Genomic DNA, 25,684 nt, shown 5'->3' on the forward strand with positions numbered 1-25,684 from the left:
GGAGACTTCAAAGCCGCAGGAAAATACGGAGATCAAAGCGCAAGGGAAAGGGCCTGGCCGGACACACAGGCTTGGGATCTACCACGCAGAAATAATTACGCAGCCACGGAGCACACGCACGGGGGGCAGAAAAGGTCGTCAGGTACACCTGGCCAACGGCCACGTGTGGGGCAGACCTGGGCAAGTGGGAGAAGGAAGCCGGAGACCGGCTCGGAGAAGTGATCGGGGAAGGGGGGGAAACAGAAGGCGGGCTCGGAGAAAACACTTCGAAGCAGGAGCGATCAGCGACCACGGCGGGAAGAAGATGAGACACAAGGCGGACTGAGAGGGGTCCGCGGATTTACAAGCAGGAGGCAGTGCCAGCCTGGGAGAGAGCAGCGGGAGGAAGGGTGAGGGACGGAGGGGCCAAGGAGAGGGCCAGCAGCCCCCTCTGCTTGGAGGGAGCCATGCGGAGGCCAGGGCACCAGGAGCGGGCTTGACCGACCACGGGAGCGCAGCCGGTGACGGGGGTCCGAGAGCAAGGTCTGGAGGCGGAGGTGGAGGCGGCCAGCGGGAGGGAGGAGCCCGCGTCTCTGGCAGAGAGGGCTGGACGGAAGGACGGAAGGCGGGAGGGGTGAAGCAGCCGCTAAGCCTGAGGGCAGTGGCTCCGTGCTGAGGGCGCCCCCAGGACACGGCCTGGCGGGAGGGACAGCGGTCCCCGTGACCCCGGTCTGCAGCAACAGCGACAGTGCGTACACGGGCTGGCGATCCGGGGCTAGGGCCCTGCGGGCACACCGGACAGGAAGGCCGCACGAAGTGCTGCAGGGTCCTGAGAAGCCCGCACCCGCCAGGCAGGACGCAACATGCAGCAGGAAGGAGAAACGGGTGACAGCTGGGGGAGAGCAGACGCTCAGAGCTCCAGGTCTCCAAGGCAGGAAGGCGTGCGGCCGGGAGCAGGACCCGCGCCGGCCGGCCGGCCCGGCCCCTCAGAACCCCAGGCACACACATGACAGCGCGGCCCCCTGTCCCCCGGGTGAGGGCAGGTGTGTGAGCCGAGGCGCTGAGGGCAGAGCCTGCCGTCAGTGACAGTCACACAGGTGCCAGCTACCACTCTCATCCGTCGCTGTCCACCACACGCCCCACCCTGTCGACTGACGCCATACCCCTGCACCCCGAGCAGGGCCAGGGGACCCCCCCCCCAGGTGCCCCACGGAAGCCTGAGGCCTCACCTGGCCCGGCCTGGTCTCAGGAGAGCAAAGCCCGCACAGCCACCAGCGACCGGCAAGACGGTGGTCCAGTCTCCTGCTGGTGCCCAGGCCCTGCCCAGACCGTCGACCACAACGTCGTGGCCAGAGGCCTTGAACTGTGGCCACACCCCAGGCCTATGCTGGCAACAGCAGACAGAAGAGAGAGGAAAACAGCTCTGCCAGGCAGACTCACTGGCTCCCCTGCCCCACGCCAGGCCAGCACCAGCAACAGAACCGTACCCAACGGTGGGCGGGGGGTGGGGGGGTGAGGGGGCGCCCCACAGGCTCTTTTCCCTCCCTCTCTGCTGACGCAGCTCGGGTGCAGGAAGCACACAGACTCTTCCAGTCGGACTGGGAAGGGAGACCCCTGCAGGGGAGCCCCCCGGAGAGCAGGAGGGGGTGCTGAATGAAGAACCCTAAAATCCGCGTGTACCATCCTGGATGACGCGAGTGGCCCCGTGTGACCCTCCCCAGGAACGGCACAGCGCGGACTCTGAGAACTACAGCGGGGCCCCGGTTTCACAGAGGTGCCCTGCGGACAGACCAGAACGGTCCAGAGGCTTCGGGACTAAACCAGCGTGGAGCAAAGGCCCACACGAAGCAGCTCACGAGGATTCAGAGTCTCAGCCTGAGCAGAAGATGGCAGGAGCCGGGAAAGAGAGGGGGCAGAAGGTCTCGCAGCCGCCTGTGCCCCCCATGGGCCCCGCCCCCGCTGGGAGGTGGAGAAGCGGCCACACTGGCCCAGGCATGCGGCTCACGGGCCCCCCCACGGGGATGCCGTGCCAGCAAAGCAAGTGGGGAGCCGCCCGCTCAACCCTCAGCACCCCCCTCCCCCCCTCCACTTCGAGGCCCAGGGGACAGCTCGGGGGACAGCTCTGACCCGGGACGGTGCCTGAGGGAGGGAAGGTGACCAATGGGAAGGACAGGCCACAGACCTGAATGCCAAGGTCCTGGCTAGACCTCCCTCCCTCACACCTCACACTCCTCAGGCAAGTGACACCCCAGGGATCCCCACACAGCCGCCCACCAGCACGTCCACTAGCCCGCCTACCGGCACACCCGCCCGCGCACCCCCCAGCCACCCACCAGTGCGCCCACCAGCTGCCCAGCCGCACGCCCAGCAAGCTGAGCAAACCTACGTCCGGCAAGGGAAGATTCTGTGACCAAACGTGGCCAAATGCAGAGGGAGCATCTGTAGGCATCCGGCGTGGAGAGGAGCTCTCCGGTACCAGGGGACAGCATGGTCCAGTCGGCACGCACAGAACGCGCCTCCGCTGGCCGCACTAGCTGACCAGGGGGCAAGGTGGCCGGGCCGTGTGCCAGGAGAAGCCTGCAGCCGAGAGCCCCAGCTCCCACACCACGCTGACAGAGGCTGTGCTCCGTCCGTGGCAGGTACGACGAGGGGGACCTGCGTTTCTGGCACCTCCCAGGTCAGGGGGACGGGACTTGCAGGGGACCCTGGTCACCCAGCAGGGCAGGCATGCGGCCGGGAACCCCAGAGGCTGCTCCCTTGGAGCCGACGTGACCCAAGTACAGCAGCCCTCGAGAGCACCCCAGTGCGTGTGCTGGAGCACCGGAGCGAGGGGGTCAGGGACGGCCGGTGCCTGGAAGTGCAAGTTTCTCCGGAGTACGGCACCGTCCTGGGCCTCTGGTGACGCCCACCGCCTCCCGGCCACCTCACCCACTCAGCCAAGTGAAAGCAGCAGCCGAGCAAAGCGACAGGACATCCTGAACAAAGCCAGCGGTGACACCGAGCGAGCGACAGAAGCAGGCTCCCAGGCTGTGGAGCTGCCACTGTGAAGCGGGCCACGACTAAGAAGACCCCGCCCGGCGCCACGTGCAGCCACGGGAGGATCCTAAACGTGAAGAGCAGCAGGCGACCAGGGGGCAGACACAAGGCCCAAGAAGCCACACCTACGGGGTCCCCGGCTCCGTGCCCACTTCCTCTAGGGGCTCTGACCCACAGGGCAGCCGGACGCACGCGCGCGGGCAGTCAAAACGCGGACAGAAACCCGGCCTCTCTGGCCAGAGCACCAGGAAAGGGGCCCCCGCACGCTGGACAGCGGGAGGAATCTGGGCTTTCCTCCCCTTCCTCTCTTCCAGCCCAGGTCACGGAACTCTGGCAGGGCCCTCGGTGGTCTGCAGAGGTGAGGGCACCTGACGTTCCTGTCCCCTGCGCAGGCAGTACCGCTCCGAGCGAAGCCCCGTGTTTCCAGCCGGAGGACAAGGAAGGGGGGGCTCCCTGGAGCAGAAAATGCAGAGGAATCCAAGAAAGGAGAGAGCCGGGAAGGGGACTCCTCCTTCCGCGTACGAGCCCACACAACCCTGAGGACCCCCCTGGCTACGTGCACGTGGGACAGACCCACAAAACCACACTGACCTTGAAAGCATGGCACACGAAATGACAAAGCAGACTTGGGGTCTGAGCTTCAAGGTGCTCACTGCCACCCGGCTACACAAACGGACCACCAAGAAGACATCAGCGTGGACCGGAAAGCAGCCCCACAGCGCAATATCCAAATGTCCAGGACACGAGCCATAGTTACTCAACGTACAGAAAACCGGAAAATGCAACCGATTCCCAGGGCAAGAGACAATCCACAGATGCCAACCCTGACATGACCCAGATGTCAGAATTATCACAGACCTTAAAGCATCCATCGTAACCAAGCTCCCTGAGGTCAACGTAGGAACTCTTGAAGGAAATGAAAACATAGACATTCTCCACAGAGAAAATTTTTTAAAATAATAAAGGAATCAGAATTCAAGAACAATACAGTGTATCGACAAAATGTTCACCGCACAGGAGAACCGAGAGGGTCAGTGAACCCGAGAGACGTTATGGAAATTGCCACCCGGAAGGCAGGGACTGAAGAGAAGGAAGAGTGTCAGGGAGGAGGGGGGACATCAAAAGCCTCGCGGCCGTGCTCCTGCAGGACACAGACCGCTGCCCAAGAGCATCTGAATAGGTTATGGCCAAAGTCGCCCCATGTTTGGAGAAAGACACCAATCTGCAGGCACAGGGAGCCCAGCAAACCCAAACAGAACCAAGTGGAAGAAAACCATGCCCAGACGCTTGTAACCAAACTGCTAAAAACCAAGAGGAAGGAACAGGCCCCGGGGACCCACAGCTGGCGTAAGCAGCCACAGACTTTCCCTGACCACGCTTGAAACGAGAACATGAAGAATTCTGACAGAAGAATTTGGAAGTTACAGGGAAGGGAAGGGAAGGGAAGGGAAGGGAAGGGAAGGGAAGGGAAGGGAAGGGAAGGGAAGGGAAGGGAAGGGAAGGGAAGGGAAGGGAAGGGAAGAGAAAAGCACTTGGCACGGGAAGACAGGGGAAGTGAACTGCATTCACACGCTGGGGTGCCGAACAGCAGGCCAGCCAGAGGAGAGAAAGGACAGGAGGGACGGCGGGTGACAGGTACCACAAGCGTCACACAGTGTGACCAGAGGCCCAGGGAGGCAGGACAGAAAACATGGGACAGAAAACGGTATTACTGCAAGAGATAGGGCGCAAGGAGTTTCCCGTCCCTGTAAACTTCATGAAACCCAGCGGGACAGAAAGGAGACACACACACTAAAGCACGTGCTGCTAACAGCGATGAAGTCGAAAAACAAAGCAAAAACATAAAGCAGCCACGAGGGCCTTGCAGTCAGGACGAGGTGGCAGGGACCCCTCTCCACGAAGCGCAACCGTAAACCTTGGAAATGACTCAAAAGACAAGCACAGGAGAACCCGAAGGCTGCACGAGGAGGCAGACTCGGGGGGGGGGGGGGCCGGGGGCGGACACCAGGGCAGGAGGAACAGCACGGCCACGGGCGTCTCACAACCTCCCACCCAGCAGGTGACCTGACCCGGCATCTCCAGGCCCTGGCCTGGCGACAGAAGGCGAGCCGCGCGGGCTCATCCCCGCCCCAGACACCAGGCCGGCCTGGCAGAAGCCGGGGCACGAGCTGGCGGTCTGCAACACCTGCCCCAACAAAGCCCCCCGAGTGCTCTCCCTCCCCACCGGACTCGAGACACAGCATTCCCCCGACACCGTGCGCGAGGGGACCCTGCCACGACAAGCACCCGGACCGGACAGGGAGACGCCCTCTGTCCTCCAGGGGCACCCGGCAGTCCGGCACCAGAAAGCTCCTTCCACCTCCAAAAAGCAGCACCGGCAGGGCCACGGGAGCCCCACGCCAGCCACGCCGGCAAAGGCACGCTGTGAACGTCAGACTGGCGGGACCGCGTGCTGCCCCCAGACCGGAAGCTGCTGCCGCTGCTGCCGCTGGGGACACCTTCAACAGGACCCAGAGTCTCCGACAGAAGAGGCAGAGTGACCGGGGAGCAGCCGGAGGTCACCCGGCACACCCAGAACCAAGAAAATCATGACTTTAAGGAGAAAAGACGATCCATGGACACCAGCACCAAAACGAGTCAGATGGTGGCATTCTCCAACACAGAGTTTAAAGCCACCGTCGTAAAAGTGATTCCTCGAGCAATTACAAATTCTGTGGAAGCAAACGAAAACCAGAAAATCTCAGCAAAGAAAAAGAAGTTCTAAAAAGAACTGAATGTAAAACTGAAAAATAGAGCAACGACTCAAACTCACTGGATGGGCTTGAGAGGAAAGTGGAGGTGACAGGACAGGATTGGTGAACTCGTGGACGGATCAACACGAGGTGCCCAATCCCAACGACAGATAGAAACCACGCTGAAAGAACCCGAACACGGCCTCAGGGACCCACAGGAGGGGAACACGAGACCCAACAGCTGGATCACTGGAGTCCCAGAGAAGAGGGCAGAAACAGAGGGGCCGAGAGGGCACTGAAAGGACAACGGCCGAAAGCCTCCCAAACGGGGCAAAAGGTACAACCCCACAGGGTTCGAGGAACTGAGCCAACCCCTACTAACATGAACCCAAAGAAATGCACAGCAAGACACATCATCCCCAACTTGACGAAGAGCGCTATCGTGAAGCAGCTGGAGGGAAACACTGCGCCCCAAACGGGGGCCACAGGCTTGGGGGACGGCAGGTCTCTCGGAATCACGGGGCCAGAGGGAGGGCGCGTCACTTTCCAGTGCTGCCCGAAAAGAGCTGTCAGCCAGATTCCACAGCAGGGGAGACTTTCCTTAAGGCAGCAAGGAGACCTACAGACCTTCTTAGACAAAGGAAAACTTTAAAAAACTCATCTCTAGCAAACCTTAAAGAGCGGCGGAAGGAGATTCCCCAAATAGAAAGAAATGAGAAGGAAGGGGTCCTGAGAACCAGGGAGCAGGAGTGACAGGTACAGATCATTTGGGCAAATACAATGGTGAGTTTCCTACATTCCATCTGGTGACAAAACTCCCACGCCTGCACACACTCACAACAATGGCATTTAAAGGTGGGGAGAGCAAAGATGGAAGAAAAGATTTCTACACCTCACTTGAAGGGGCAAAGCAACACTGGAGAGCTGCTGGAAATCATGTATAAATACGGTCACACCCAGAGCAACCACTAAGAAAACTACAGACACACCCCAAAACAACACATATAAATCACAACGGGATCTTAAAAAATAGTCAAGTAATCCACAGGGGGGAAGGAAGGAAGGAAGGAAGGAAGGAAGGAAGGAAGGAAGGAAGGAAGGAAGGAAGGAAAACAGAGACAAAAAATACAGGAAAGACTAAAACACCAGATGTAAGCCTTAACTATCGACAATCACATTAAATATAAATACCCTAAATACACCAAGTAAAAGACAAAGATTGGCAGAATGGCTTTTAAAAAAAAAAAAAAAAAGGCAGGGGCACCTGGGAGCTCAGCTGGTTGAGATTCCAACTTGTGATTTCAGTTCAGGTCATGATCTCACGGTTCAGTTGGGCAGTCGGAGCCCCGTGCCAGGCTCCGCACGGACACTGAGGAGGCTGCCTGGGATTCTCTCCCTCTCTCTCTGCCCCTCCCCTTCTCACATTCTCTCTCTCTCAAAACAAATAAAATATACATACATACATATATGTAAACAACACGGCTATATGCTGTTTACAAGAAACTCGCCTCAGACTCAATGACTTCAATATGCTGAAAACAAAGGGATAAAAAAAAAAGGCTATACCAGGAAAACACTGTCAACAAACAGAAAGCAAGAAGAGCTGGGGCGCCTGGGTGGCTCAGTTGGTTGGGCGACTAACTTCTGCCCAGGTCACGATCTCACGGTCTGTGGGGTCGAGCCCCACGTCAGACTCTGTGGTGACAGCTCAGAGCCCGGAGCCTGCTTTGGATTCTACGTGTGTCTCTCTCTCTCTTCTTTTCCTCCCCCCGCCTTGTGTTCTATCGAAAGTAAATAAACATTAAAAAAAAAGTTTTTTAAAAAAGCAGGAAATATTGTATGAATATACGATAAAGTAGAAAGAAACTTACTGAAGAGAAAGAAAGGTACCTAAGGGTAAAAGGGTCAACCCAGCAGGAAGACCTTATAATCCTAAATGCATATGCACCAAAGTACAGAGACGCAGACGTGAGGGAAAAAACAGAGCTGAAAAGAGAAATACACAGTGTGCAGTACGGCTGGGGCTTCAACAGCCGTCAGCAACTGACAGAACCGTTAGACAAAAATGAACAAGGAGAGAGATCTGAACGGTACAACCAACCAAAAGGCCCTCACTGGTATGTGTGGAAGGCTCCACCGACAGTACCAGAAAACGCATCTCTTCCAACGCCCGTGGAACATCCACCCAAAAAGACCCTACCCTGGGCAAGAACACAAACTTGAACAAGTTTAAAAGAACAGAAACCCTACAGAGTGTCACCTCACCACGACGGAACCACGCTAGAAATAGTAACAGAAAAGCAAAACGAGAAAATCTCAACACGTGGAAATTACGCCTACAAAAAACTCACGGGTCAAGGAGAAGTAGCAAAGGAAATCAAGGACATAGAACTGAATGAAAATGAAAACACAACACACCAAACCTTCGTGGGATGCGGCTAAGGCAGCACCAAGGAGAACATTTACAGCACTACACGCTTACCCTAGAGAAGAAAAAAGCCATCAATAATCTGAGTCCATACCGCAAGAAACTAGAAAAGGAAGAGCAAAACAAACCCAAGGCAAGCAGAAGGGAGGGAGGCAGGTGTGGCTACAACAGGGCAACAAAACTGAAGGGATCTTTGTGGGAATGGAATGTTCTACATCCCGATCATACAACGTCACTCTCCTGGTTGTAATATTCAATTACAGTTTTGCAAGAAGTTACCGCCGGCGAAACTTTCTTACAAATGCACGTTAACACAATTGCCTCGAATAAAAGTGTAGTTTTTTTAAGACTCTGGCCAGAGACACGAAAACGCTCAACTGAAAAAAGATACTCAAACGGCCAATGACCGTATAACAAAATGTTCGTCATCATTAGTCATCAGGGAAATGCACATCCAAACCACAGCGAGACATCCCAACCCGTTCACTCGAAAGGCTAAAATTAAAAAGACTGACAATGCCACGTGCTGGCAAGGATGCAGGTCGTCTGGACTCACACTCGGGCTTCGCTGGCGCAAACAGAAACGGATACACCGACCTCGGAAACCAGCAGGGCGGTCACACACAGGCACGTGAGCCAGCAGCTCCACGGTTTCGCCCCGAGACAACCGAAACGTATGCTCCCACGGACCTGTCGCGAGCGCTCGCGGCGGCCCCGTTCGTGGCAGACAGGCTGGAAGCGATCCGAGGGCCTGTCCACGAGCAAGGGCGGGAGCAGAGTGCGGGCAGCCAAACGACGACACCGCTGCTCCCAGCACTCGGCGAGAAGGCGCACTCACGCGGCTGAAGCTCCAAAACACGAGGCGGAGTGAAGGAAGCCGACGGAGAGAACAGAGAGCAGCCGATGTTCGGTGGGTGGTGAAGGCAGCTCTAGGAAACCCCCGGGATCCACAGCAACCGCAGATCAGCGAGGCTCCGGGTGGCGACCGGCTGGAGGGTTCAAGCACACCCTGGAGACGTGAAAACCGTCAACCTTGACCGAGGTCCTGTTCACAGGGGTGCGGAAGTCAGACTACTACACTCAAAATGTGCGCAGCCGGCTGTACGTCAAGTGCACCTCACCGAAGCTGGTGTTCTCAGAGCGCCAAACTGAAATTCTCACCACATTCCAACCAAACGACAGGCATTTACCTCCCCTGCAGAGACTTCTCCGAAAGGCCCGGGTCTCAAACACCTCACTTTCTGGAAGGGAACACTCCAGACTCCCTCAGGGGAGTTTCGCCCTCCCCTCACCTGTCCTGCCGCGGCACCTGCTCCTCTCCCAGGTGCCCATCTCCTTGGCTATGCAGCACAGGTGGCTGTGTGCATGGCCGTGGCCAGCGCCACCCGAGCCCCGAGAGGCCATCGAGGACCCCAGGGTTCACAGCACGGCACTCGCGGGACGGACGTCGGGTTAATTCCACGTGAGTCTCTAGTGACTACAGGACAGAGGGCGAGGGGCACGTAAGTGACCTGGGCAGCGTAAACAACAGAAAGGGCCAGGCCACAGGGAGGAAAGGAGCCAGAAGGAGCAGCTCGGAGGTGACCCTTCTGCGTGTGACGACGAAGCCGTGAAAGCAGAAAAGCTCCGCGGACGAAGGACTGACCACTCCTGCCTCCTTCCCCTGCGTCAGCCAAGCCGGTCTCGGGAGCTCTGCTCCCCTCACACCGGTCAGTGCATCCCCGCTCTCCTTTCCCCTGAGACAAGACAGGCAAGGCCTGGGCACCGCGGAGACGCAGCCCCCAGGGTGTCGGCAGCGGAGACGGAGACGAGGCCTCTGGGAGGTGAGGGCGCTGTGAGGCGGAGCCCTCCCGAGCAGGGCAGGTGGCCTTATCAGGAGGCTCCCTCTACACACCGGGAGGCGGCCTCACTGGACACCAGCCCCGCGGGCAGCAGGATCCGGGACTTGCAGCCTCCAGGGCCGGGAGAGACCCACGCGAAGCGACTGTCCGGAACGCACCTCGATGCGACTCCTCCACCTGATGACAGTCCCCACCCACACCCACCCGCTGAGGAACCCCTCCAGGCTCCGTCTCTCATCGCCCCACGCCCCTACACAGAAACCCTCCCAGGCACACGTCACAAAGAAATCCCCAGCGGGCCCGGAACGCCACCGCCACGCTGCCCAGACGGTCCTCTAAACTAATCACCACTATCTCGTCCGCAAACCCTATCGGGACGTTACTCACTCCGCGAGCATTTCTTGGCCCGCACGGAACCCGGCCAGCCAGCCACACCTGCACTCCTGGAGCGGTCCCACACCTCACCCACCCTTCAGAGCCTCTGGCCCCACGCCGCCCCCCCCACCGCCGCCGGCAGCCCCGGCGCCCGGTCCCCATCCACCCGCCTGGGGCTCCACAGCCGGCCTGCAGACGGCTCTCGTGGTGACGCCGCGCGGCTTGAGTTGGCTTCCGCTCGCGTAGCTCAACCGCACCCGTGGCTTCGAGCAAGCGAGGGGCCGGCACCACAGCGCCAAGCCCTGCACGTCACGTAGTGCGCCAATGACACGCGGGACAGCTACGTGGCTGTCACTGGCTCAGCGAACGTCACGTTGGCTCCATCCCGGTCACGTTCAGATGAAAAATGAAAGCCGTCTGACTTTTTCAAAAGGCAGTTCAGCTAGAAAGTGAAAAAGAACGCTGGTACCCACAACAGCACTACGGCCACAGAAAAATCAACAGCAAGAGAAATCTATGAGCCGGGAGGAGGCTAAGTGAGATAAAAAAACATACACATTCCAGGATTCTTGGAAGAACACGAGCGCAAGTTTAACATGCGGCAACACAACAGTGGCCAACCACCCTGAGGGTCGCTCAAATTTAAAAGATGAGGGCAGCGCGAACTTCAAGATGGGGGTCAGTTCTCTGATTAACATTCAGACGGTGGCGCCGGGACAGGAGAGAAGGCACGTGCACACGGACGCAGCTTGACAAATACAAACTCATCCGTGCTCCGGCCACCACGGCAGAATACAGACGGCATCCCTCTACTTCAGCTGGTATGTGTGTGACGAGTAGCCGAGTGCTGCAGACGTGGCATTAAACCGGACAACGGTGACCCCTGAGCTCACACACACCAGGCAGTTCTCGGCGTCCCCAAGCAGAGGGAAAGTCACACCAGAAGGCCAAGCGGCGGCCCCCTCGGTATCTAGTCGACCCAGCAGGTGCACCTAGGACGCATCACCTCCGTCTCAGAAGCACCCAACCCCTCGCCAAGAACAAAAGACTATTAAAAAATACACTCTAAACTCGTAACGCAGTAATCCGGGTGAATCACCAAGTGAAAAACAACCATCTGCTCACGGATGAGGGCCTCCACACCAAGACTCACACGGCCCAGGCTCTCCCGCTGGCCCAGGGACAAGACCGGCAGCCGCACTCCGTTTCTGGTTGTGGGGCCTGGAGAGGGGTCCCGCGCACACGACTCATCTTAACCGAAGGTCACTGCCACAAAGCCAGGTGGTGAGCCGGGAGGTGACAACAAAGAGACATTGCTCCCAGTATCAACAAGGCTCTCCTCGCGGCCCGGGCGGGGAGGCCACGGCGGCTGCACTGCTGACGGCCCTCACGGCTGTGCCGGCCAGAGTGTCCCATGTGACCACCCACCGCACGACATGCACTCGGGTCAGTTGTCTGATTACTCCCACGCAAGAGTGAGAGGAAAAGAGTGTCAACTCCCCGCCAACAGCGGGCTCTAGACGGCCCGTAGCCTGTCTCCACTCCAGTGTGCTGCCCATAAAAAAGAAGGCTGAGCGTGGCGGCCCCTACGGCCCTGCCCGGTTCAGGTGGTGGAGCGGGGAGCTGTGGTCAGCCTCGGCTCAGCTTCCAGGGCTCCTCGAGGGTAAGTCACCACCACTCGGCTACGTAGCAACAGGTCCACAGACAGCAGAGTGCCGTCTAGCACTTTCCCTGCTGGTTTTTCCCTCTGAAGGTAACAGAAACTACCACCCTCCCCTTACCCCCGAAACCAAGGCCTAGATGCCCCTAGGTTTCTAGGGTCGTGGGCTAAAATCAACAGGCAGGTGCGCAGCAGGCCCCCGTACCCTGTAGGAGAGGAAGTGCCGTGAGCCACTCCTTCAAGCTGCTAACGTATTACAGCTCTCACCCAGAAAGACAGCGTAAAACATTCCAGCTGCACAGGTTGTACACTTGTTTTTTCTTTAAAGTCAAGTCTAGGCCCCGGGTGGGTCTTGAACTCATGACCCTGCCAGGCACCCCAGATTCTACTCTTTCTTGCAGACACTTTTATTTGTTTTCTTTATTAACATTTATTTATTTTTGAGAGACATAGCATGAGCAAGGGACGGGCAGAGAGAGAGGGAGACACAGAATCCAAAGCAGGCTCCAGGCTCCGAGCCATCAGCACAGAGCCCGACACGGCACTCGAACCCACAAACTGCGAGATCATGACCCGAGCCGAAGTCAGACGCTTAACTGACTGGGCCCCCCAGGCACCCCTCTTGCAGACACTTTTAAATGAATAACTCCCGACACATCCAATATTTTATTTCTTAAAAAGAAGAAATAATTAAGCGTCATCAGTGAAACAACTGTTGCCCCAAAAACGGAGGAGCAAAATCTAAAATTAAAAGTACAAGGTGGCCCACAGTCCTGGCGGCAGCAAGCAGAGACGGAAGCCGGAGGAAACCTTCCCGGACTGAAACGTGCCACCACAGGCCTGGCCAAGGTGACTCTCCTGAGCCTCCCCACTTACTACAAATGGCAGGCACTGGCCCAGAGGATACCCCAGGAGACACCGAGAGTCCCAAAAGGCCAACACAAAACAGGAAGGGCGCCTCTGTGCACCTCACCTAGCCAGCCTGCTCGCTTTCAATCCCCACACAAAGGGAAAGCGCCGGTCAGTTTCATTGAGGTGCTTAACGACAACTACACAAGTAAAATACTGAAGCCATTTCCATCGCCAAACCCACCCCCAACGCTGATTCACCATTAAAGCTGCTGATTGAAAGAACCATGTCTAATTAGCTGGAAACTAAGCCGGAGACACACAGGGAAACGTCCAAAAGAAGAAACAAAGAATAGGCCCCTGGATTAGGAAAGGAACTTTGCGGGGGGGGGGGGGGTCTATACCGTCCTATCAAAATCCCCCCTCCACCTTTGTGCTGTCCTCAAAGACCAGACTGTGTGCCGGTAACACCGAATCTTCCACCCAGGCTGTGACCTCCACACCAACGACATACATGAAACCGCTTCAGCTCAGCCAAGGCGAGTCTTCTCGATCACGCGAATTAGGATCTCCCAGATTTGTAAATTTAAAGAGACTCCCAACTAGAAAAAAAACTGCACCTGCTCCCCTTCCGAATCGACGTACAGAATGGAAAAACTTTCTCCTTTAGGGAAACTGAATGGAAACCAGACCTCCCAAAGTCAGAGTTCGATGAGCACACTGCTGCCACAGGATGGTGACCGAGGGGCAACGTACAACAGTCCTAGATGCTCAGACAGCACCTACTCTCCTTCCCCACACACTCACGTTCTATAAATACCCACCTTTAACGATTTCAAAACCGTAAGGCCCATTTTAACACGAGTTTTTGAGTTAATTACCTGATGAGTCGACAAGTATTAAGGCGAGATCTGGTACTGGAAGTAACACTAGACCAACCCTGAGAGGCGCACATTCATTGCCAGATCGCTGACCAATCCCACGTGGAGTGCCGAAGTGAAACGCAACAAAAACCCGGAAAGCCAACGGAGAGCGCTTCGTAAAGGTATTCGTGTCCATGCAGCATCCATCACCAGAAACTTGTCGTAACCATTCGTAAAATCTCAAAAATACATACAGTAGCAACACCTTGCACATGTGCCCCAGGAGCTGCGCCCAAGAACGCACCGTGTGCCCGAGGGCAAAGGTCCGGACCGGCCAGCGCCCGTGGACAGTGAACGGGCCTCCAGTGAAATACTACGCAGGGGGGAAAAGCAAGAACCCTGCACGAAGCGAGGAAGAGCCTCTGAACGTCACAGGTAAGAAGGCAGTGTCAGAAGGTGCAAAAACCTGTAGGACTCCACGACGTAGCTGAGGGACGGAGGCGGAGGTGGTGAACCGTAACCAACCGCCAACACGAAACACGAGGCCGCTAAGGACTACGCGCACCTGCTTGTCCTTAACCTGACTGCCCGATACCAAGGGGCCACGCCAGCATTCCTCTTTGCCTCTTACTGTACAGTTTCCTATGTAACTTGTACCAATTCCACGCCTCCCCCGAAAGCACCGAAATTCGCGGATGTGGCAGCGGACCGGACCACACAACACACAAACCGAGCAGTCTTCAACGGAGCCATAAACAAAAATCGTCAACCGCAAACTCTAGGAAAGCACTCTCCTTATGCGCTATGAACCAACTTCAAACGGGGCGACGATCGGGATGGCTGGCACTTGCAGGGCGCCTCCCTACAGCCCCGGCCACGCCACCTGCTGAGACCCTGTCACAGGGCACCCCTGCTCCACAAGTGTTCAAACCGGGTCCACCAAACTCCTCCCCAAAGGGCCCTCTCCAGATCAGGGTCACTCTGGAAACAGGCACGTTTGCACCAGAGTAAAGGCCATCTTTGAACAGGCTTCAAATTAAAAGGCAGAAGATTACACACTATCAGCCCCCAAGTTTGTGCCCAAAACAAAGCACCAGATATTAATAAAGCCACTACGAGAATCACTTGGTCTGTAAAATTCCAAGGGCTGGAAATAGGAAAGTCTTAATCCACTAAGCATATTAGGGCCTAACGAACTGGATCCAGTACCAAGGTTACCTAGTTCTTCAGAACGGGAATTAACCGAGGGAAGGATGCTCATTAAGCACAATCCTTTCAAAGACCGATTTCTCGTTAGGAAACTCCGCGTCGGATGCTCGGCGCGCATCCAGGGCGGCTGGGCGTCCAGGGTTTACCCCTGCACTCCAGCCCCACCAGGAGTCTAACTCCACGCCCGGCCCCGCGCCCTGCCCCGCGCCCGGCCCCGCACCCACCCCCGGGCAGCTAGGGGAGCGCGCCCACTCCTCGCGGCACCTGCCGATGGACCCCCGCAGACGCCCCCGCACCGCGCGCCGCCGCAGCCCGCTCCGGAGGCGACCGGCACAGCGCCGCGGCCCGGGACCCTGAGCACAAAGGCTGCCCCTGCCCCCAGCCCCCGGTGCGCCCAACCCCGCGGCTCGGGCGCCGGGCTCCGACCCCGCCCTCGGCCACGCCCCGGCCCCCGACCCCGACCCGACCCCGCGGTCCGACCCTCCCCGGGTCCCCGCCCCGCCCCCGCCCCGGCCCACCTATGCCGTAGGCCTTGGCGCAGATCCACTGCAGGTTGGCGGCGATCTTGGCGCGGGCCGAGTCGTAGCGGTCCAGGGGCACGATGTCCACGGCACCGTCGGGCGCGGCCTCCATCCTCCTCCAGCCCTCCCCGGCCGGGCAGCCGCCCGCGTCCACCATCTGCACACAAAAAGGCCGCTGCAGCGCGGGCGGCGCCCGGCCTCCGCCGCAACAAAGGCGCCGCGCCCCTCGCTGCGCCGGGACCCGCGAGGGGGCCGGGCCCGCGAGCACCGCGGCCCCCGGGAGGCCGCCCCCGCCCCGGCCTCACCTCACAGCCGCCGCCGCCGCCGCCACCGCGGGTGCTGCTGCTGCATGCTGCGGGGCCGCGCCGGGAGGCCAGGGGGCCCGGAGGCCGGGAGGCCCGGAGGCCGGGGAGGCGGCGAGGTGAGGGGCGCGGGCCGGCCGCGGGCCGGGGCGGGGGGCGCGTGCGCGGGCCGGGGGCAGGGGCGGCGGCGGCGGCGGCGGCGGCGGCGGCCGCTGAGGGGGCGGCCAACCGGCGGGAGCGCGCGCAACGCCGAGGCCTTGCGCACGCGCGGTGGGTGCCGCCCTCCGCCCCGCCCCCGGCCCGTGCTAGCCCCTCCCCTTACCGCACGCGCAGTGGGTCAACCTGCGGCCCCGCCTCCGGCCCGCGCTCGTCCCGCTCATTGCCGCACGCGCAGTGGGAGCGGCCCGCCCCCGGCCCCGCGCTCGCCCCGCCCGCCGCCGCACGCGCATAGGGCCAGACTGCGGCCCCGCCCCTCTCGCCGGGCGCCGGGCGCGGGTCGCGCGGAGCGGGCGGGCGCTGGTGGGCAGGCCCGGGCGGGTACCGCAGCGGCCCTTTGTCTGGGCCGCGCCTCCTCCGTCCCGGCACCCGGCCGTCCGCACCGGAGGTTCCAGCCGCCGTCCGACGGGCCGACTGCCACCCCGAGAAGGCGACCCCCCGGCCCCTGCACAACCCCGGCGTCTCCCCCTCCCGGAGAGAGGCACTGCTGACGGGGCCGCCCTGCCCACCATCGCGGGGACCCCGAGCCTGCAGCGGGGGGAGGGGGACCTGGTGGGCACCGACCCCGCCCGCGCCTCTGCCGCCCCCTCCCCCCGAGACCTCCAGGCCCAGAGACCCAGGACCCGCGGAGAGCAGGGGCGAGGGCTTCCTGGGTGGGGATCCCGGGGCGGGGAACCGCCGCCCTGAGCCCGAACGTGGAGCCCGCGGTCGTTGCACAAGCACCCAGCGGAGAGCCCCGGTGGAGGTCGCGCCGGGGGCAGGGGCGGCCAAGGACAGACGCGCGGGGGTGGCGGGTGAGGGTAGGCGGGGGCCGGGCAGTCCCGGCACGTGGGCGACAGGGACGCCTACTAGTCCAAAGCCAGACTAGGAGAGGGGCTGGGGACGGGGGGTGCTGGCCGGTCAGAATTGGGAGCTCCAACCCCTTCCCCCGGATGGGCAGCCAAAGAGTGACTGTGAACACAGTGGGGAAAGCGTGTGAAAGACCCCGTCGAGGTCAAGGAAGAGGGGGTGGGCAGGGCACGGAATTCAGCAGGGACACCCCCCCCCCCCGATGTGGACCCTGGAGCGGGAGAGAAGGAATGGGGGTCAAGGGTGACTGTTAGGGTCTCGGTATTGATCCTGTATCCTGCAACCTTGATGGACGTGTTATCAATTCTGACAGTTTTTCAGCCTATCCCTAAACCTGATTCCTACACACAAGATGATGACCTCGGTGATCGAAAATAGTCGTACCTCTTACCTTTGAATCCCCGCGTCGTGTATTTCTTCCTCTTACCTAACGGCCTGGCCACAGCCTCCAGTAGAGTCACATTCTAGTCTTGTTTCTGGGCTTAGACGAAAAGCATCCGGTCAGCCACTGCGGAGTGCCCTGTCAAATGTGGCTTTTCTGCGTGAATCAGGTTGGGGAGTTTACCCTCTATTCCTGTTTTGTTGAGTGTTTTATCACGAAAGGGTGTTAGGTTTTGTCCGGTGCTTTTTTGTGATTATTGAGATGATCCCGTGAGGCCCTTTTATTCGTCCCATTGATGTGGTATATTTCATTGATTTGATTTTCGGATACTCAACCAGCCTCACGATTCCTGAGACAAATCCCACCTTGCCGTAGCGTATAATTTTTTTTTCAAGTGTGGCAAATCAGTTTGGGGTTTGGGTTTTTTTGTTGTCGTCGTCATTGTTTGTAACTTTACTGAGATATAGTTGACATACAACACTGTAAGTTTAAGCTGTACCACGTGACAATTTGGTACATGTGTAATACACAGCACAGGTAGTACTTACATTTAGGTACGTATTGTGAAATGATTACCACGGTCAGGTTAGTTAACATCCATACCCCACCTGGTTACCGTGTGTGTGTGTGTGTGTTGAGAACATTTAACATTTACTCTCTTAGCAACCTTCAAGGGTACAGTTAAGTATTGAATGGCCAGCATGCTATACATTACATCCCCAAAAGTTACTCCTCTTAAAACTGTTAAGTTGGTAACGATTTTGACCGAAATCTTCCCATTTCCCCCACCTCCCAGCCCCTGCCAACCACAGATCTACTCTCTGTTTCTGTACGAGTTTGGTTTCTGGATTCCACATGTCAGTGAGGTCATGCAGTGTTTGTCTTTCTCTGATTTATTTCACTTAGCGTAATGCGCTGGGGGCTTATCCGTGTTGTCACAAATGACAGGATTTTCTTTTTTATGACTGTATTCGTATATTTCATTCGTGCATGTGAGATATACGTGTATATGTGTATAAAAATGTAAAATCCCATGCTCTGTCTCTCTCTGTCTCAAAAATAAATAAACATTAAAAAAAATAAAATTAAAAGAAAAATTTTTTAAAAAATGTAAAATCCGCTGATGGACGCTCAGGCTGTTTCCATGTCTTGGCTCTTGTGAATAATGCTGTAATGAACATGGGGGAGCGGGTATTTTTTCAAATTAGTAGTTTTGTTTCCTTTGGATAAATACCAAGCAGTAGAATTGCTAGATCATAAGGTGGTTCTGTTTTTAATTTTTGAGGAACCTCCATACAGTTCTCCACAGTGGCTGCACCACCATTCCCACCCACAGTGCACAGGGTTCCCCTTTGTCCACATCCTCGCCAACACCCGTCAGCTCTTCCATTTTTGATTGTAGCCATTCTGACAGGGTGGGTGAGGTGATAACTCCTTGTGGTTTTGATTAGCATTTCCCTGATGATCAGTGATGTTGAGCACCTTTTCATGTACATGTTGGCCATTTATATGTCTTCCTTGTGTTTTTTCTTTGTTTTTTAATGATTATTTCTGAGAGAGTGAGTGGGGAAGGGGCTGAGAGAGAGGAAGACACAGAATCCCAAGCAGGCTCCAGGCTCCAAGCTGTCAGCACAGAGCCCGACACAGGGCTCGAACCCACTAACCGTGGGATCATGACCTGAGCCGAAGTCGGACGTTTAACTGACCGAGCCCCCCAGGCACCCCTATATATGTCCTCTTTGGAAAAATGTCCAGATCCTTTGCCAATTTTTTAAATTGGATTATTTGTTTGGGAGTACTTAAATATTTTTGGAAGAGTTTGAGAAAGACTGATGTTAATTCTTAAACTGTTGGGTGGAATTCACCAGTAAAACCATCTGGTCCTGAGCTTTTCTTTGTTGGGAGATTTTCGATGACGTTTTCAATCTCACTGTCGGTGTGTCCAGATTGTCTATGCGTGATTCAGGTTTGGTAGGCTCTACGTTTCCAGGAATTTATCCATTTCTTCTAGGCTATCCAGTTTGTGCCATATAATTGTCCACACTAGTCCCTTATGATCTTTTGTATTTCTGTGGTGTCTCTTGTAATGTCTCCTCTTTTGTTTTTACTTTTGTTGATTTGAGTCCTTTTTTTTTCTTGGTTAATCTAGCAAAAGGTTTGTCAGTTTTGTTTATCTTTTCAAAACGCCAGCTTCCTTGATTTCTTTCCTATTGTTTTTCTAGTTCCTATTTCATTTATTTATGCTCTAATCATCTTTATTACTTCCTTCATTCTGCTAACGCTGGGCTTAGCTTTTTCTTCTTGTATTTCCTTGAGGCGTAAAGTTAAGGTGTTTATTTGAGATCTTTCCTTTTTTCTTAATGTAGGCATTCGTCTCTATAAACGTCCCTCTCGGAACTGCTTTTGTTCCAGGCCGTCAATTTTGGTATGTTGTGTTTCGTGTGTCTCAGGATACTTTCTGATTTCCTTTTTTATTTCTTCTTTGACCCATTGGTTGTTGGTGTGTGTTGTTTAATTTCAAGGTATTTGTAAATTCTCTGCTTGTCCTTCTGTTACTGATTTCTAGCCATGGTGGTCATAAACGATACTTGATGTGATTTCAATCCCCTTCACTATGTTAAGACTCACTTTGTAGGCCAGCATGTGATCTGTCCTGGAGGGTTGGTCTACAGTGTGGTTCAAATACACTGTTTCCTTCCCGACTCTCTCTGGACACTCTATCCAGTGCTGAAGGTGGGGCATTAAAGTCTCTCCTGTATACTGGATGTCTTTTTCCCTTGATTTCTGTTACTATTTATCTCAAATATTTAGGTGCTCTGTGTTCTTGTTGGGTACACACACACTGTATGTGTGTGTGTATATACATCTATACATACACACACACATATGTAGTATTTACCATTGTTATATCTTCTTGATGAACTGACCCCATTATCACTGTACAGCGACCTTCTCTGTCTCTTGTGACCAATTGTGACTGACAGTCTGTCTTACGTGATACGAGCACAGCCTCTCCTGCTATCACTGGCTTTCCGTGTGTAAGGCATGTCTTCTCGTGTCCCGTCACTCTCAGCCCTTGTGTGTCCTTAGAGCCAAAGTGAGTCTCTTAGAGGCAGCAGGCTGTTGGATCTTGTTTTTTAATCCGTTCAGCCAGGATATGTCCTATGTTTGGAAAAACTTAACCCATTTACATTTAAAGTAATTATTGATAGGTAAGAACTCAGAATTGCCACCTTGTTCATCGTTTTGTATTATTTTGTGCTTTTATTCCTCTCTCGCTGTCTGCGTTTGTGGTTTATTTTTTGCAGTGGTATGCTTTTTTTTATCTGTTAAGAAGATATAGCAGTCTATATATTTTTTTAAGTCATCTCTAGGTCCAACGTGGGGCTTGAACTCAGTGCCCCGAGACTGGGAGTCGCACGCTCCACTGACTGAGCCAGCCGGGCACCCCCAAAACAGTGTGTTTTAAGGTGACAACCCACCTTCGGTCAGCAGTCAGGTACAAGAGCCCCACGCTGTTACTTCTCTCCCCCCCCATTTTATGCCATTAACATCACACTTTGCACCTTTGTGTATCGAGCATCCATTTACAAATTATCATTCCTGCTGTGAGTTTTAGTACCACTGCCTCGTCTTAAGTGTAACACAGGAGATGGGAGTGATTTACGTGCCCATCACAGTGTCGGGTGTTCTGAGTTTGACTAAACACTTACCTTTACCCGTGAGGTTTACCCTTGTATTTGTTTCTGTGTTGCCGCTTAGCAGTCTTTCCTTCCCACCTGAAGAGCTCGTTCTGCCTGTGTCCTGAGGCAAGTTAGTGGTGACGAACTCCCGTGGCTTGTGTTGGTCCGGAAGTCCTCACAGTCCTCACCTGTGCCCGGCTCTGAAGGACTGAACGGAGCACACGCCTCCTCCAGGCTGCAAAGACTGGTTTGGGCAGGCGAACGCAGCTGCCCCTGGCTCAGGACGGCGGGATCCCCTCCGCTAGTGCAGTGGTTGGGGGAGGAGCGGGGTTAGGGGCTGGGGCTGCGGTGGGGCCCTCGGGTAGCCGCTGTGACCGTCACCGAAACCCGGTTCGCCTCCTGGTGGGCGTCGAGCCAAAACACAGGAAGAGGAAGGGTTTCACTTGCAACGGGTAAAGGGGCTTTCCCAGAGCAGTGTCTCCCCACACAACAAAATTGGAGAAATAGTGTTTCAACATTTATTTATTTTGAGAGAGAGAATCCCAGGCAGGCTCCGCTCTGTCAGCGCAGAGCCCAACACGGGCCTCGAACCCACGAACCGTGAGGTCATGACCTGAGCCAAAACCAAGAGTCAGAAGCTTCACCACTTAACCCACCGAGCCCCCCCCCCCCGGGCGCCCCGGAAACCGGGGACCTTTTAAGCTAAGGGTCCGTGCGTATTCACGAAGGGGCTCGCGCAGTGGGGAACACAGCACAGAATCGGGGCAGAAGTCCTCTTGAGGTGACCGCGTGCCAGTGACGGTCCCAGGGCGCCAGGGATCAGCGCCCTCGGTTCTGGCTCCAGACGGCCCGGGATCCGAGTGTCAGAAGGGTTCAGATCTGCAAAGATGACTGGGTCAGGTCGGTCTTCACTCTGGGTCCCGACTAGGCCTTTTCCTGCCCTGACGGTGACATTCGCTCTTACGTTTTGTTCACAAGACGGCCGGGGGGCTGACACGTCCTTATGCCGAGAAAGCTGTCTGTCTGTGTTTTCTGCTCGTCACCAGGTGCACAGAAGGTGCCCCCACCACATCCCTGGGAGGGCTCCAGCCAGGTCACCAGGAGGGCCCCAGATGGGCTGGCTGAGTCCCCGCCCACTCCAGGTTCCACAGCTGCCACCGAGGTCTGCAGGCCCGGCCTTGCAGGCCCAGATGGGTATGTCTCCCACCAGGTTCCTGGGCAGCCTGGGCTGGTCCCTGCCAGTCGGAGGGGCTGCAGCCGAGTGTAGGGCCCCCTCAGTATCTCGGGGGCACAGATGGGAGTGCGTCCCGCCGTGTCCCTGTACCTGCAGGACTGCTCGGGGGCTGGGCCCGGTCACGGGCCCCTCCGGTGTCCATAGCCACGATGAGGTCTGTGTCCTGTTGCCAAGGCACAGCTGGGAGTGACCCCTTCCAGGCCCCTTGGCCAGTGGTGCTGCTGGCCCAGTGTCGGACGGGGCTGTAGCCGAGGCCCGGGGATGAGCTTTTGTGGGGTCTGTGGCCAGGACCTGAGCTTGGGGCAAGTCAGCTGCCGGGGCATGAGTCTGCCTTCCCCAGTCTCCTCTGTCTGGGGCTGCGCCGGACCCCACAGCCCCCACCAAGGCACCTTTGTCTACGAATGGATGCCCCCTTGGCGCAGGTCAGCGGGGGCCCCGGAGGGGGGCGTCTTACTCGGCCGTCTTGCCCGTGGCGCTCCCGTGTACCTGTCTGCTTGCACGTTCCCGGACCCGGTTTACCACGGCTGCCTTGGAGGTCGTGTGTCCATGTTCCTGAGACACGGGCCTAGTGCGGTGATGTCTTTGTCTGGCGTGGTGTCAGGGTAACGTTGGCCTCCTAAAAGGAGTCAGAAGTGTTCTCTCCCCTCGTAGTTTCTGGAAAGTGCGTGGAGAGCCGGTGCTGTGCACTCCTCTGTAGGTGTCGGGCAGGGCTGAGCATCGAAGCCTCCGGACCCAGGCTTCCCTCCGTCGCTGGTGCTCGATCGAGAATTCTCCCTCTTCACTTGTTCGGGGTCCGCTCAGATCGTCTGTTTCTTCGTCGGTGGTTTCGGTGATCTGTGTCGTCCTGGGAATTCACCCTTCCATCTCAGTGCGAGGACTTGGTCCTAAGAATTCTAAAGGCCAAGTTACCCTGCCCCGAGATGGCAGAGGGAGGGTGCAGCAGCCCGGGAGAAGGGGCAGGGGCTGGTGCAGCTTTGGACACATCAAGTCCGAGATGCCCACTGGACCCCAAGTGGAAAAGCTCCCCGGGTGGCCCAGGGAGGGCGCAGAGAGGGCACTGCCAGGCGTGGAGGAAGGGGCGTGACGGGGAGAGGAGGCGCCATGGGACCCGTCGCCCCGGGCAGCGGGCAGCCTGGGTCCTGCGTTTGGGCCTGGAGGCTGGGGTGAAGCCATCCCCGAGGAGGGCTGATCTGCTGAGAAGCTGGGCCTGGGACTCGGCGATGCCCTGAGGGCCCCTGACGGGCAGGGGTGTGGACTGGCAGAGGCAGTGCGGAGGGAGGTACCCCCACCCCCCTCCCCCGGGCAAAGGATGGCGGATAAACGGAGCGGTGGCCCCGGGCAGTGCGCGTGCCCCGAGGCGCCTGTGTTTTCAGGGCGGGAGAGGCTACAGCCAGTGGGTGCCAGACACACTGGGACTGGTGCAGCGAGGGGAACCTGATGACGCTGGACGGTCGCCGGCGTCCTTCCTCCCCGGGCAGGAGAGGGGCCGGTCACCGGTCTGCGGGTGCGGGGACGGCGACGGGAGGAGGCCCAGGACAGGCGTCTGGGTGGGTGGGAGCGGGAGGGCCTGCGATGGCCCCCACGACCGGGCAGCCGCGAGGGGCTTCTCCCCGCGGACACCAGGGCCGGTGGCGCAGGCCCGTGTCCCTTCTGCGAGTGTGACAGTGCGTGTGGGCTTCAGGGGGGCGGAGCAGGGGAGGGTCCGGCAAGGGGGTGGCTGGGGCCTGGACCGCGGCTGGGGACCTGGCGGTGTCAGAGGGCACCGTGCGGAAAGAGCGGAGAGGCTCCGCCCGGTGCGGCAGGGCTGCGTGTGTAGGCATCAGCGCGACCACACTCCGGAAGGATCGGTGCCTCCCCGCTCCGTGGTTTGGTTTTATTTCTGGATAACTCCTCAACGTGAAGGAGCCCCTGGCACAGGCTTCCGGGCGTTGCTGGAAGGCGTAGCCTGGGACGCACCGTGTCTGAGCCACAATTGCAGACAGACTGCCCGACGGCCCAAACCGGACCTGCTCGTGCGCGTCTGAGGGGGTGTGTTTGCAGAAGCGGTGACTTGTTCGGGAGCCATCCAGACTCCGAGGGGGCGGTGGGACTTGCTCCCCCCTGGCCAGCTCGGGGGCGGGGGGAGGCTGTGGGGAGAGACCCGAGGCGGGGTTCCGGCTCCCATCCCCCCCCCCCGGGGCCCCTCCCCTCCGAGTGTGAGCCCGTGGGTCACTGCGCTGGGCCCCTCGGAAGTCCAGCGAGGACAGAAGGAAGCAAATTCTCTTCCAGCAGCCGGCGGCCCGACCCCACCAGGTGCCTTGGCCCGAGCTCCAGCCCCGCCCCCCGCAGCCCCAGTGCCCTCCCGCCCTGCAGAAGGACCACCACCGTCCTCGGGTTCCACCCGCTCCCCTGCTTCTGCCACTTTCTGCCCGGAGGCGTCTGTAAGCCCCCAAGTGCCCGTGCTGCTGGGACGCAGAGCACAGGCCACCAAGCGAGGGGGCAGCCTGGCTCCCGCCTCGTTGTCAGAACGGACGGGTGAAGGTGGCGGTCACGTCGCGCTGGCTTCCCGAAGGCGCCACCTGAGCGAAAGGCCAGCTTAACCTCTCCTCAGCTTGGCAGCCGTCCCTCCGTTACGGAAAGTTTAAACTGACATCTTTCCGTTTTCCGTGTTGATCCCATCAAATCCAGCACGTCTCGGTTTTTCTGTGACATAAACGGGCAGGGAGTCCCGCTGACACGGGTGTCTTGGGGCCCTGGCGGCCATCTAGGGCGTCCACGCGCCCCGTGGTCGGGCCCACGGGTTCACGGGCACATTCCCATCCCGTATCCGGGAAGGAAGATTTTGTTACAAAAGAAAGGATTTTTGCTGGGGCAAAATAGGCCAGTCTCCTGGCTTTTTCCTCTTTTTGAACGTTGAGAATAGGTCAAAATAAAGCAAAACCCCGGGAGGGCTGCGTTCGGGGACGTTCTGATGGCAGTTCGCCTGTGGAGACACATCCTCCGGGCTCGATCAGGGCAGCGGCTCAGCCCTGCCCGAAGCCTCCCGAGTGTCACTGAGGGCACCAGGGGCCTGGTGCAGACCCGAGTGGAATGACCGATCCATTGACGGACCCGCCGAGCAAGGCCTCCCAGGCCGCCTGCCGACGGCCGCCCCTCCGCGAGCCCTTGGCGCCCCCCGCCAGGGACCCCATCGCCCGGCCCTCCAGGGCTCCTGCCTGCCTTCAGGATCGTCTGACCCCGCCCCGCCTTGTTGCTGCCCCCACCTTGCTCCTAGACATAGCCGACGGGCAGGCCGCACCCTCTGGGCTCCTCGCCAGCGAAATAGTGCAGTGGGCTGAACCTGACCCCCAGGATGCCCACGTCCTACCCACCAGAACCCGTGGATGTGCTGCCCGGGGCGGCAAGAGGGGCTTCGTGCACGGCACTAGGTTCAGGACCTCGAGGTGGGGGACTGTCCCGGGTTTCCCCGGTGGGCCTGGGCACAGGGTTCCTCTGTGGGCCGGGGGTGTGTCCCCCACAGTCGCCCCAAGGTGAAGGTGTGAGAAC

The 25,684-nt window shown here is 57.9% G+C and overlaps 1 protein-coding gene across 1 annotated transcript in view; it reads right to left on the bottom strand.

The window, feature by feature from the left end:
* CAMSAP1 (calmodulin regulated spectrin associated protein 1) overlaps window positions 1-15,810 on the bottom strand; it is a 57,823-nt gene extending 42,013 nt beyond the window's left edge. Inside the window, exons 1-2 of the mRNA XM_047093848.1 lie at window positions 15,799-15,810; window positions 15,491-15,650 (exon numbers count right to left, since the gene is read on the bottom strand). Coding sequence (XP_046949804.1) covers window positions 15,491-15,650 — 160 coding nt within the window. The 5' untranslated portion in view covers window positions 15,799-15,810. The remainder of the gene's footprint in view (window positions 1-15,490; window positions 15,651-15,798) is intronic.
* Between the last annotated feature and the right edge of the window lie 9,874 nt (window positions 15,811-25,684).

This window comes from Lynx rufus, unplaced genomic scaffold, assembly GCF_022079265.1.
Source record: "Lynx rufus isolate CCGP_SWC_20201006 ecotype Redwood Valley unplaced genomic scaffold, mLynRuf1.p SCAF_36, whole genome shotgun sequence".
Taxonomy (NCBI): Eukaryota; Metazoa; Chordata; class Mammalia; order Carnivora; family Felidae; genus Lynx; species Lynx rufus.